The sequence below is a fragment of the Perna viridis genome, chromosome 4, assembly GCF_037379345.1.
Source record: "Perna viridis isolate PV_CMFRI_1.1 ecotype Kerala chromosome 4, ASM3737934v1, whole genome shotgun sequence".
Taxonomy (NCBI): Eukaryota; Metazoa; Mollusca; class Bivalvia; order Mytilida; family Mytilidae; genus Perna; species Perna viridis.
Window position 1 is genome coordinate 42,288,776 of NC_142448.1, and position 14,944 is coordinate 42,303,719.

The 14,944-nt window shown below is 31.7% G+C and overlaps 1 protein-coding gene across 21 annotated transcripts in view; it reads right to left on the reverse strand.

Annotated features, from left to right (window-relative positions):
• LOC148620154 (calcium/calmodulin-dependent protein kinase type II delta chain-like) overlaps window positions 1-14,944 on the reverse strand; it is a 90,100-nt gene that overhangs the window by 39,909 nt on the left and 35,247 nt on the right. For all 21 annotated transcript variants that reach the window (XM_088580759.1, XM_088580776.1, XM_088580769.1 and 18 more), the window contains exon 7: window positions 5,317-5,419. In XM_088580759.1, coding sequence (XP_088436885.1) covers window positions 5,317-5,419 — 103 coding nt within the window. The remainder of the gene's footprint in view (window positions 1-5,316; window positions 5,420-14,944) is intronic.

A 14,944-nucleotide genomic window follows, 5' to 3' on the forward strand; every position in this document is an offset into this window, starting at 1 on the left:
CACCTGCTTAAAATTTTGCTTTTCAAAGACAATTACTCCAATAAGTTGTTAAGCAACTTTGACTTAAAAACAAAACTTGGTAGGACTCACCATAAGGATCATTTCATCCATTGGAAGTTTCTTTCTACCTATTAGTTTTAAAGACATTGGTTGAAAACTGTAAAAATACTTCATTTTTCACCTTTCAAGGGCAATACCTCTAAAAAGGAGTAGACCTACAACTTTGTAGGCCTTATAATAAGAATCATTTTGGGAATTAAAAGAATTTGCTAAACCGAACAGTTTCTGTCAGACCCCTATGAGGGCCATGTTTTTCAATGTATCAAAAATCCCTAAAACAGTTCTGAATGCAGAATACCCTAAGGAACAAGTTTGGTTCCAATTGGTCAATAGGGTATGTAAGTCTTGTCACATGACTCTGTGATTTCATGAGAATGGGTCCTCATCTCTCATACAAATGCATAGAGATTCGTCATTAACATAGCATTGAGTTCAATGTTAAAAGCAAAATATATTTTTGTGAAAAAATACTAATAAAAAATGACAAATATCTAGTTGTACTGAATAAAAATGTTAAGAAAAGCAAAGAAATAGAAGATTTTGCATAGTGATACAGCGTTTTCATTTTCCGGAAGTGACCAATAAAATGCAGACCTGTCTTCGGATTTCAATACATTCTACGTCTAAAATTCCGGAAGGAAAACTGAAACTAGAATGAGACTTACAAACCCTATTGTTTAAGAGAAGATTTTTGAAAGTAATAACATTAATGGCTTAACAGGTTAAAACGAAATTTCACTACTAATTAATCTCATCATGCTGAACACTTTTACTCTTTGTCAGAATTTGGCTGAACCTAACAGTGTTGGAGACATATGCGAAAAACATGTCTGACCCTTATGTTCTATTTTTAGTAAGGTGGCAATAACTCTTGACGGATCAAAAATTCTCACATCAGAGCAGAATATTCTAGGGAACATTTATACAAAGTTTGGTTCATATTAGCCTAATAGTTTCAGAGAAGAAGAGTTTTGAAAACAAAGGTGACAAGCTATACGCCAAAGTGGTGGCAATAACTTACATGGCTTTTGCCAGGTGAGCTAAAAATATGTCTGGTTTTTTTTGCTATCCTTCCTACTCTATTTTTGTGTCTACCATAAACATTTCATGGCCACTTTTGCTCAGGCACCCTTAAAATCAAGATTGTCAATGTAAGATATTGTTTGAAAATTTAAATAATTATTATTTCTTTTTTTTTTTGGCCTTCAAGTAATTTTTACACCAACTTGAATCATCCTGTTTGCCCTTACAAAACAAACACAGTACAGGGTATGTTTGTATTTTATCTTATTCATTGAAACGTTTGGGAATAATCATACGGATGAAAATGAAAAACATTTTGTCTACAAAATGAAAATACAATTTAAGTGATAAAACAATTATTTGGAACTTCCAAGAATATTATCAAATACATTAATAATATATGGCTAATTTTTAATAAATAAAATTGAGATAAATACTGTAATCTGATTGGTAAAAATAATTTTGTTATATCTAAATGGATAAAAAAATTTTGACACACCCTTATTCAGTGAAATTCTGAGCTACTTTTCTCATGTTTAAAGATAAAAATATGTTTTCAAAATTAAAATTAATTTATAAGAATTGGCTATGATAAAAAAATTTTGTCTATTGAAAAACAACATAAATTTTTCGGTTTATTCCTCGAATGCCAACATCCTTTGATCTACCAACAATTTACCTGTAAAATTTTGTTGGCGTTCAAGGAATAGGTGTCAGTGGTTATCACAACAAAGGTGCATGCTTATCAAAACATTCATATTAATTAACAGAAAAGCAAATTACAGGTGACTTATTTCAGTTCATATTTATTCCACTTGTTATTTTTTTTTCTTTTTTCTTTTTGCGGTTTCTTCACAAAATCATACATGTATATGTATAGCACAATATAAGACTTTTGAATTATTTTTGTATAGTCCAATAAGTTGAAAATATTTCAATCTATCATTCTACTTTATGTATGAATATTAGTACTAGAATAGTTACTAAGTATGAGGTTTTTGTTCAGTTAAATAAAATATTTGTAATTGCAACACAATGTAGAAGATCCATTTTTGCAGTAAGTGGTTTAAGGACTGTACTCTTATTACTATAATTTAAAATCACATGAGGCATGAAAAGTAGAAAAAAATTTATTTTCATATTAATTAGTTTAAACTTTAGAATAATAAAGAATGAAATAAATCATCAATATAAAGTTCAGAGTTTGAAATCATGTTTATTGATGTTACATTTCTGAATTTCTTTAATATTTTTGTGTGTAGAATATACATTTCTTAGAATAAAAATTTAAATTATATTAAAATTTTATTGTATTTTTACTACTTTATAATAATTCAATTTTATTATATTCTTACACATTTTTAAAAATCGTTTTTTTTTTTCCATATAAAAAAAATAAAATGTTACTAACTTCACTAATTGATTTCAACGGTTAAATATTTATCAAAACATTTTAATTGTTATAAAAACAAATATTGTTATAATATAAACATCTATTGAAATTTTTTTGTTGGCATTAATGGAATAGGTAACATACAAAATGTTGGCATTCGAGGAAGACACCAATTTTCCATGTGCATATTGTTTATTGCGCGAAAATATACAAAATATGCACTTGGAAAATTTACGTTATTTTTCAATAGACAAAATTTTTATCATAGCCAAGTTACAAAAATAATTGTGTCTCATCGTCCCAAAAGGAAAAGAGGAAAAAGGAAAATTATTTCCAAGTCTTAAACAATTGCAGATCAAGTTACACTCCTGATTACACCACATTCCAACATATTGATCTGAATTTTCTCTACTCATCATTCAACCACAAATGTTGGTTTTATTCCTTAATCAGAGCAATAAATTTCAGTACTTCAAGGTTAAATAATGTCAAGGTCTTGCAACTTAAATCATAACCATCAAAATCTTTCATTTTCAATTAGTAAATTAAGTTCATTAAGGCTTAAAGCTACAAATAAGGTACTTTAATACTTAAGAGAACCAGGCAGATCCTTTTATATGGGTGACATGCAGTATATGTTATACTACAAATTTGTCTGTTCTTACAGAATGATAACATCATTTTTATTGTGAAAATGCTTTTACTCATGGATACCAATTTTCATGGATTAGGGCAGAAATACAAGTCGGTGGATTGTTGAATTCTTGGTTTTGAGGTTTTTAGTAAACACATCAAGGAGAATCTCCTTTTGTTGGGAACCAAATTTCACGGTTTTTCTCAACCACCTGAACGACGAAAATTGGTACCCCACAAACAATAGTACTTTTACAGTATGCCAGAAAGAACAGGGATATTCCTACATCGAAAGAGGTTTCCAAACAAATCAAGTTCAAAGAGTTATTTCCCTTTATTTAAAGTTTTCTAGCGCTTTCTATGTATGTCATTTAGTTCTTACCTTTATAGTAAACAACAACATTCATTTCTCAGAAAACATGACTTTGTGATCTTTGATGGTTGAATGTTTTTAAAACAAAATTATACATATGCCATCCACTGCATGGGACTTCCATGGACACGGTCATCCTCTTAATTATTTAAGAAACTTGAGTTTAGGTTTCTGGGCGATTCAGGACTTTAATTTTTAACTTCCTACTGTTTCTGGGTTCAAGGAGGTAGCCCTAGGGTAAGGGACACTCAAACAAATCACTGGAACGTTTGTATTCAGCCTTTTACATCAATTTCATGTAAGAATCAAAGTAACTTGGACTGATTTCATTCTGTTTCAAATGGAAGCTTGATAGGCTTTGGTGAAATTGAATATGACACGAACATATCACTGATTCCAAGAGTTATGTCCCTTACCCTAGGTCCACCTCCTTAAATCAACCATGTTCCTGGACTTTACAAATTAAAGTTTTAAGACATTTTTGGACTACTTGTACTTTAAGGTAAACAGAATTTTGTACTAGTGTGAAAGTATTTTTTTCATGGGTACCAATTTTTGTCCCCAACTAAACAGAAATTCTCACTGATGTGTTCACTGAAAACCTCAAAACAACAATCCATGAACCTGTGTATCTCCCCCTATCCCAGAAAATTGGAAAATTTTAATGCAGACACACGCCATGTGTTATAAGGGAAGTGATCATATTAACATTGGTCAAGACATCAGCGACAGAACACCATAACGGTGTATTATCATTAAAAGTAAATGTAATTTGAGTAGAAATTGATTCATCCCTAAAAGGCAAAGCCTAAAATCATTTATTGTTCTACTTATTGACAGTGTTATTAGCAAAATGTATTTTAAAGGTCATTGTAAAGTCAAAATAGGATATTTTTACCCGTGCCTAACATTTCCCAGAAAAAATAATGTGTAATGCGATATCCAATACTAATCTCTGAGTCATTAATTTCTATTGAAACTTGAACAAAAAAATTCTAATTACTGCATAACATGCACCAGACCAGCTATCAATGTTTACTTTAGCCTGTATTAATAGTAACTTTATCAGGTATTGCCATATATTATACAGTCCATTCCATTTGACTACTGACTAGATTATATCAGTTTGGTAATTTTTGTTATTATCTTTCATTTCTAGAAGAACCGAACAGAGCATTAAATAATCCCGCTTTAAAGTTAGGATTGTCAATTCGATGTTATTTCTGTAAATTTTTTTCCCAATTATTTGTTCTTTACAATAAAATCAGTTAAGTAAATGAAACACTTTCGTATGTAGTGATCTCAAGAGTGCCGTATAATGCTATATTTTGCGATATCATAATTTTTTTATCACAGTGCAATCTTCCATATAGTTTGGCTAGAATAAACTTTGTGCACTTAGCTGTAATTTTTTTTTTTTGAGAGTTGAGCTGTGTTATGCCACTTTACACTGTGCTATTCTAATAGATGCCATGAATATAGAAGTAAGGTGAATTTGTAAGTTGCACATGTTGATGTGCTCAGAAATGATTTTACGAGGTCTACAAACAAAGCAGAAATTGGCAAGATCGGCAGTAAATATACAGTAAAAAAAGGAATCATAACTGTATAATCACGATTTGAAGTAGCGGAATTCCACTATAAAGCAGAAAAAAATCATGTCAATGTGCTAGGTATACCCCCACTCCTACAAGAAATTGATATGGGAGAGCAACAAATTCATTCACAATGCCCCATCTATGTTTAGCCATTTATTCTGATGGACAAACAAGGTGATTCCAATATACCATAACCAACTACTCGTTGCAAGGGTATATCAAAAGTTTATATTTACCAAACCATGCTTGTTGGTCTCCCTGAACTTCTATGGCTAGACCGAAATCGGCTAATTTGACAGCTGCACCCTTGGCTTTACTTGCTAGTAATAAATTTTCTGGCTGTAAAGAGAAATAAAAATCATTTCAGATACCAAATTTTAGAACATGTCAGCCTAATGGGAGTTATTAGATCATCTTAATATGTGGGTGTCAATATAGGCTCTAAATCATGCAATGAAACTGTTGCTTGACCTTACAATAACCTTAAATGACCTAGTTACAAAAAAGTTCATACCATCTCAGCAAATCCCCATATTGGGTGATTGGGACACTTTGTAATCCTTTAAAAAGTCATTGAAAAATGAACAGAAAAAATGTTGATGATACATGTACAAATTCTTAACTTCAACAATAGCATGAATACTAGTGCCAACAATAAATAAACCCTTAAAAATCATTTTTAATCTAGAAAAATTAGATCATATAATAATCATCTTCTAGTAGTTGAATTTAGTTATAAACAACTGAAAGATTTAATCCACTAATGATGTGGATTCAAAACTTTATAAACAGTCCCAATGGTCAACAATAGGCTTTGAAAAAAAAAAAAAAAACCCTAAAGGTTAAATTCAGACCTACATGTATACAGACCAGAATGGAGAAGTGAAAGACATGTAGCCAATATGGACCAGCAAAGATGCTACACAGGCGAAATTATTTGCCTGTGTAGACCTTTACAGATCTAAATATGGTCACACATGATTCTATTGAGTCATCAAACAAAGATGAAATCTGACAAAATCTGAAGTAGATTTAAGGTAAAAAATTAAAAAAAAAAAAGATTTGTAAAAGGTTAACTTCATACAAGCAAAGAACCGTGTAGTCTGTTTTACACCACTGGCTGAGGAAAAGACAGATATTTCAAAAACAACAATACATTGTGGTAAAGACGTTAAAATTAAGGACTGATAACATTGGCACAGACTTACTTAGACAGTTAGAAAAAACTGACTTGACCAATTTTAATATTGTACTTGTGAAGACACACATATGTCACCTCTTAAGCCTTTGCTCCATAAATGTAAAGACACACTTATCCTAAGAATAGACTATATTGCAAAAAAAAACCCCCCCCCCCCCCCCCCCAAAAAAAAAAAAAAAAAAAAAAAAAAAAATTACTCTGTCCACCCGTTCTACACATACAACAGGTACAAGTATAAAAATAGTTAAAATAAATTAACCAACTTCAATTTATCAATTTAAAGACCCAATACCATTTTTGATGATACATATAACAAAAAGTCAAAAGGCCATTAAAACAATCACATGTTGCTAGTAATAAAACATTACAAACTCAACCACAGAAACCACAACACTTCTGTCTACTGTATCTACAGAGACATAGCAATTAAAATGGATCTACAGTGTAAAATGACTTTAATTATTCTCCTTATGGTAAAGCTCATTTTTTTGCCTAGCAATAAATCCCAGTTTCCCACTCAGTACATACGACTTAATTAAATGTTTCTTGTTTTACAGATTTTTTTCCTGCTGACAATATTTATTTAATGTATACATAGGCAAAATTATTTCACATGATTTTCACTCAAATTTTTACATGATTTTCACCTGAATTGAACAAATAAACTAAGTGACAGACTTCACGTGAAATTTGGGTGAATGGATCCTTCACATGAAATTCACACGAAATGTTCACATGAAATTTGTGTTCGGTGAATTTCACATCAAAATCAGGTTAAATTCATGTGAAGCTTGATTAACATGAAAAATAATGTGTAATAAGAAGTAAAGCTGTTTAAAGAAGATATTGATGAACTTATAAAATTTCTATTTTGAAATGAAAAGATTATAAAAGTAAATTTCTGTTACTATACTTATAATCAGACCAGATTTCACAATGCCAACTAATAAAGCAGAAATCGGCAAAGTTGGAAGTTAGTATAAAAAAAATACAGTATCTGAAAAAAGATTAATTCCACTTGAAAGCAGAAGACTGATTGATTGATTAACAACCAATGGCAGATATTTCATGTATTTTAAGCACGAAAAATGATTGACCAATCAAACATACTCTGCTTTGTACTAGTCCAAATGTCTAAGCTGGAACCTTTATTGTGGAGGCTTACAGAAGCAACAGCTCTAAGGTAGTCATACCACCACACTCAGAAATTTTATTCTGACACTGAGCAAACCAGTCATCTGTCTATCCCCTAAATACCACATGCTTGGCAGAGAAGTAATGACTACCAATTTTGAAGTCTTTGATGTGTCTTGGCAGGGAACTGAACACTTAAGGGGAGCATGCTACCTTGAGACCACCAAGAGAGTATCATATCAGAAGAAAAGAAGACCCATGTAATAATAAACAATATTTCAATATCATAAATACTCATTTAGTGAAATCTATATAGTTTCATGTTCAAGTGTGTTGTACAATTTCAAGGTAATTTTGTTACAAAACCGGAAAACATAAGCAAATAACAGGCAAGAGGAAACAAGATAAAATCAAACAAAAAGTGTAACCAAGACTCTTCAATTGTAACTTTTCCTATAAACCAACAGATAGTATCTGCTTAAAGTACAGATATATTCAAAATAAAAAGCACAGGAAAGATTTAGTTAAAAGGAATTATATGGACTTAATACAAGCTTTCCTTGACTATATAAAATATTGACCTTTATTTAATATAATACTTGAAGGCCACAAAGCTAAATTAAAGAAAGCACGATGTTTTTCAGTGTTAGAAACTTAAAATTTGGTCAACGTAGACCGATCATAATTTTATGTAGACCACGCACTGTAGATTTCAAAGCAAAACTGAGCCAATTTCATCATAGACCTGCTTGATTTTACATAGACTCGGTCTGTAGGTCTACTGCTAATTTCTTTCACTGTTGTTTTTCTCTCCACCAAGGCTGGAGTCAAATTTTCTTTCAAGATAGAAAGGTCCTGGACATTTCTGCATCCTAAATAAAAGGTCAACAAGAAGAAAGTGAAAGGTTCTAAATGTGAATAAATGCAAAGTATAGTAGGTCAAGGACCAAGGTAAAAGAAATTTCAACAGATCAGCATCAGAAATTAAGGGTCCCAAACCTTGAAACAGACCTAATTTGAACCCCATGAAAGGTTAGTCTACTCATCAATTTTTTTAAAGTCAAAGGCTTGCAGTTTAACTAATAATTCAGAAATAGGGCATTCAGTGAACATTAAGTGGATACCTCGACACCTGAAATAAAGGGGGGGGGCCAATTTCTCCAAAATGGTCTAACTCAAACTACATTTGCTGAAAATTGTACTGAACCTGTATTTGATGGTACTTAGCAACTGTGCAAAGTTTCATAAGAATTTGTTGATCTGTTCTCAAATTATCATCTGGATGCCACTGGTAGATGAAGAGACTGACAGACTGACTTGCAATTGTTTGGAGTATATCACATAATACCTTGTCACTTTGTGTGGCAGTTATAAAACAAAACAAAAAATGTTCCTTGGATAGGAAATAATGACAAAGATATTTGGCATTTGGTTCAATTTGATCATTTTACCTTTTTATACTCTTATCACATCATTTTAAGTACATACATATCCATACCAAATCATCTAAGCAATTTGCAATCAAAATAGAAACATTTTAAGCCTAAAAATAAACAGAAAACAGCAAATGTTAAACATTACTTCTCAATATAGACTAGTTGGGGTGGATTTTATCATAGTTTCGCAAATCAATAGTCCCAGAGCAGTACTATCTATCCAATATAGAATCATTAAGGGGAACAGAGGAAAGAAATTAGCACGTTAAACAAGTAAGCTGATCATGATTCAGGATTAACACTTTAAATGCCACATCACATGGGAACCTCACGTGGCAGTTGTGTTCTAAACGTAACTTACTACATGTATTAACACCAAAGTTTTCAAAAAACTATCGAAGAAATTGTCATGCAAGAGTAGCTCTCTTATCAAAAACAGAGGAGAAAAATATATATATTAAATACTTCAGATAACCGATATCCTTCTTCAGCATAAAACTAATTATGTTCAAGATCAAAACATAAATTATGAACCTGAATCACTCACACTGTGGGTGATTGTACCTTCATATATATACCACCTGCACAAAGTCCAGCACCCTAGACCACTCGTCCAGCTAAGCTATAAAAAAATACTTTAAAAGTAATAGAGTACATGGGATAAAACTTTCATGGGTTTCTGTGGACATGAATTCACGAAGCCTAGAAAAATGCAAACCTGTTTGTAAATCAAAGAGAAAAAGAAACTTCAAAGTGGAATAATATAATTTCCTGTAATTAATGGTTCTGGTGGTAACATTTTCAACACTTAAAATATAGAAGCACAGTGGCATGCTTCCTAATGTCAGCAGAAACCTTTAAACCATTAGAAAATATCACATTGTCATTTCATCTGCTAACATTTGAGAGTAACAACTTCAGGACCAATCCATATAAAATTCTGACACTGTCTATGATAGAGGTAATTTATGGTGTAGGAAAATCCATCAAAACCATAATTTTTTTTTTCAGTCTAAACATGCAATATTTTTACATAATGATAGTCCTTTCCATATTCAGATCGGTACTTCTGAGAAAACTATTCTCTTTTTTCTACTAAAATCAATCAAATCAAGTACAGTGAAACTTCTCCAAACTGACCGTTTTCAAAAGTCCCGGCTGATTACCTTAAAACCTGTGTGTTTTGTCTTCAATAGACCAGTCACCTACTAAAACCGTACATTGGCCAGATCTTCACAGCTTTTAGTTACATACTTCACATAAAAACCTTTCAATTCCGGCCACCCGGTCATTGTTCACCTGTAATAAATGTGTCAACTAAACTGTAAATGATTACGTAATATTACGTAATTAATAATTCCTTCACTGAGCGGTTTGCATTTCATCAGTGGACAGATGATAATTGAAGGGGACATTAGTTTAAACAAAAATTGGTGTGTACACATGTCAGGCAACCAGGGTTATTTAATGGTACGATCTTTTAACTGTCAATTAATGTGACCTGTACCCAAGCCAAAACAACATAGGGGTGAAATTTTTAGACTTAGTAGATAGGTAATTTACGAAAACAATACAAATAATTAATTACCATCAATAGCCCTTTGATCTTTAATACAAATTCTTTCAAAACTGTGAACATTATTTTGTCCGCAGTACCATTTGTAAAATCAAATCATTTACAAGCTTTGAAATTTAATAAATGGTCAAAAGTTTTGAATTGGCATTAAACATGTCTTGACCAACAAACTGACAAGGTGTAGGGTTACAGAACACATTAATGGAAACAGCTCTTAGAATGCATTGCTATTTTTCACAAAAACGGCCACCCCTATAAACCGGCCATTTTTTCTTGTCCCAGTGGTGGCTGGTATGGAAAAGTTTCACTGTATTATAACTCTTGCAAAATGTCAATTTCACAATTAAATACATGTCCAACTTCTAAATGACAAACAAAGATTGGTAATGTTCACTATAAGTTAATTTGGTGGGTTTTTGACATGCATGAATCCCATCCTGCCTAATTTCTATAAAGACTCTAACTTAAGACTGATCACGCAATTAATTATCATGAAGAGTCTAGATCACCTCCTCTTCATTCATAAGTTTTTTATATTGTGCTGATAATTAGAACATCTGGTTACTGAGACAGGCTGTGGAGCTAAGGTAAAGCCTACACTACCACAAATCTGTATACAAATAAACCTGCCCTGACACTAACAACATTTCTACCGATTATAAGCACATAATTTACTGATGTCTGGGCCATTATGTCACAAGATCCTCTTCATTAAGATGACAAGACATTCCAACAATCTCAAATTGGTGTAATTTACAAGTAAGATACATCCTTCTTATGCAGCTTGAATGAATATAAATGCTGGTGTTCTACCAATAATTACGACTTTGAGGTAACCTTGAACTTAAGAACTAGTAAGCAGATGAAGTGCCATGTTAGCACTTCACATTTATCAGAATTCTATTTAGTCTTTGATGAAGACGTTACTACATTAATGAGGGAAAGTGAATATCTCTGATCAAAGCTCTGTTATATTTCAGAACTGAAGAACTAAATTGGATGAACAATTTTCTTCTGGATATTACAGAACATACATTGATGTTATTCAGTGGATAGAATCGGTATTCCCTTGATTTAACAACCATTACTTGAACAACTTCCTTAACTGGACAATAATTAATAAGATTTAAACTTTCTATTATTCAATGGGTATTTTAATTCAAGTTTGATAGAAAGTTTAAATCTCTTTCATCAGGTGATAGGGAAAACCAACTGTTCCCTGAATTTACTATACTATTTGTTGTAAGACTGAGAAGCTAGAAAACATTGTAGAAATGCTTGCAACCTGACCTTACATGGAACTAAAAATTACAGATATGGTAAATTTTTTACGTATTTTTATTTTAGCAATTTTTGCAATGAGACCTTAACAGGAAAATAAAACTGTTGTGAAAATTTACAATAAAGAACATTAATATTATAATACAATTTGAGGTAAAATTGTGAGATTAAAACAAGGCCAAAAAGACTGATCAAAGAAACTGCGATAAAAAGGCAAAAAAGTGTGTGAAGTTATCTTTTAGTATCCTTAAAGCTCCCCAAACAACCATTTCATGTTTTTTTCTCATTCTAGGGATGAATATGGTCAAACAGAAATGTGCATGCCTTGCAGGTAATTCCTAAATATACCCTTGCTGCTAATACCAATGCCCTAATATCAGCTAATATTTGGTCAATATTTACACGCAAAAAAAGAAAATACAATAATTTTGTAAAACACATTTTCCCCTGTAATTGCCCTCATTGTAAATAATACTATGGTATACTTCAAAATAAATTGAATTGGATAAAGGCAGAAACCTTCCAGACCCTACGATCAAGAATTATTATCCCACACAGTTCCATACTGGTATATGTCACACCAATTTTCTAAAAGCTTTGAACATGGACTAAATTCAATTTACACAATGGCAGAAGAGCCGGAAATTATATTTGTCTAACGATAAGTAATTGTCTGACGATATAGATTAATAGAGATTGGCCGAGGCACTTTACAGTGATAATATGATCGCTAAGGTATTCAAATGTGTTTGTGGGTATTGATCTGGTGTTTGTTCAAGGCTCTGTGTTTTCATGCAATTCAAACTTGGCTTTTGACTAATGGACTAAAATTTGTATACGGAAAAATAAAAATGAAAATCTGAAACCATTACGTTGCTTGTAAATGCCTATAAATTAAATGGTTCAAGGGAGCTGGTCTAAATGATACAGACAATTTAAATCTAAGAGGTACCATTTCTACAACTTTATGTCAGCACCCAATCAATTAAAGAACTCAGTAGTGAGCAGGGTCACAATATACCCCAAACATTTGAACTCTTCAGGAAAGTTCAGTCTCTATATTGAAAGAAAGTGGTCACCATTGACAAATTTCTGTGAAAATATATTCCATCCAATTTTATGTTGCTACTTCCCTTTCATCAAACTTTGAGGAAATGCATGCACTATGAAGGCAACAACAAGACAGATGGACAGACTGACAGGACAGACAAATAGACAGGTCAAAAACATTGTACCTAACGCATTGATGACACTAAGATATGCCAAGGGAAAAAAGCTATCTCCCTATTAATTTAAGGAAACTATTTTCCAAACAATTTTGTTTTCTCAGAATATACCACATACATCTTAAGCGAAGGAATTGTAAGGCCCAAGAAGGGGCTGGGTGTAGAGCAGTTTTTTTGTATAACTTTCTAACACTGTTATGATCGCAATTTGATTAATTTAATGTTATATGTAATATTACTGCCAACATGCCATGCAAAATTTTGTGATTGTGTTACTAAAAATTTTATACCAACCAAAAAGTTCAATTTTCAAAAATTTTAATTTAGTATATCTTTTTGTTTGACAGACACATCATTTTGGACCTTCATTCAGTGTTTCTAATTGAAAAGATTGAGTAGATTTTAAAATGTATGTAAATGATCTGACAAAAGAGATTCTCAGAGTTTTTTTTTTACATCCAAGGCTTATAATTACATTTAAATACATGCATCAGCAGACTGAAATAAAATTTAACTGAACCAGTAAGTTATGATCAAAGGGAGGTAATATTGTATCATTAAAATTTAAAATCCTTCCTCAGATTATTTTCAGCTTCAAATACAACAACAATCTGTCATATCAATTTTAAAATCTGAAGTTTTCATTCAGTCTTCTTTCTTTGGAAAAAAAATTAACTCTCAAAGGAATGAGTCCATAAAACATTCAAAGACAGATATCCATTTAACAAGAAGTAGACCTGTGGCCGAGATAAAATGCACACCCAGGTACAATCCATCCCATTGAAAGTTCCAACTGTCTATGTTCTAAATTCCTCATGATTTCCAGAGGTTCAAATTTACTTCCATGAGTAGAAGATCCTGGACTTTTCTAAGTTTGAAATCAACAGTCCCCTAGAAGAAAACCAAAAGCCTTCAATAAAGTGGCAATGAAAAAGGTTGAAAAGTTTGACTGAAGAAAATGTATGAGGACACAGCCTAACCTATTGTATATAAGTCTTATGCAACAGTCATTTCTTTGTTTATGATCAAGGTTTTGATAAACTAGAATAGCTGGCAACAAGACAAAAAGCAAGTACATTTGTTCTTACATTCTTTAGTGATTTACAAGTGTTATGATCTAACAAAAATCTTTTTAAGTACCATTCTGTATAAGAATCAGGCAACGGGTGGCACATCATATTTCTAAATTTGGTCTTTTTTGCTTGAAATATATTCAGTACATCTAGAAAACAACTGAAAAGCTCTTTAAATTTATCTGTAAGCATCTGTGACGTAGATATTTTTTGACTGCTTATATTTAGAAAAGTATGGGAAAATTTTCTTTTTAACTAAATTTGACCTATCAATATCTTAAAAAGGCAAATTTTACAAACACTTTGATGGTTATTTCTGGAGGTTATCAGATATAAATACTTGGTTAATGCAAAAAATCTCTGTGTTTTTTCTATCATGTGCCACACCTTATACACATTTTGCCTGTTTCTTAAACGGAGAGGTACTTAAATAACTAGTCATTATTCTACAGCTTGAGTATAGACTATAGGGGTGATCACATGATGAAAATTACAACATGAATAGACATTGGTAATGTGGGGACATTAGGCCAAACAAACTTAAATGGAAGGTTCTCATCCATCCTTCAAAAAATATATGGGGCGGGTGGGAGTACTTTATTTTTTTTTTCCTTTACAGATATTTGCTTGTTTAATTCTAGCTGTTTAAGTATAGACATGTTCTAAACCCACAGCAACACCAGTTTCAGAATTGAAACATCATTGTGACCACCAAGAAATGAAGGATTTTAGTGTTATAGTCAAAGGTAATTTCAATACAAGAAACTGATGCGGAAAAAAAATCCATTTGAAATTTTAAAATTTTTATAAGTTTTTCAAGGGCAGAAGGGATAAGAATCTACTAATTAATTTGTTTTTGCCATTTTATTTTTGTCTTAGAGACAACCAAAATACAGTTATACCTATCTCATCTGTGACCCTCCTTAGACTGAAATTT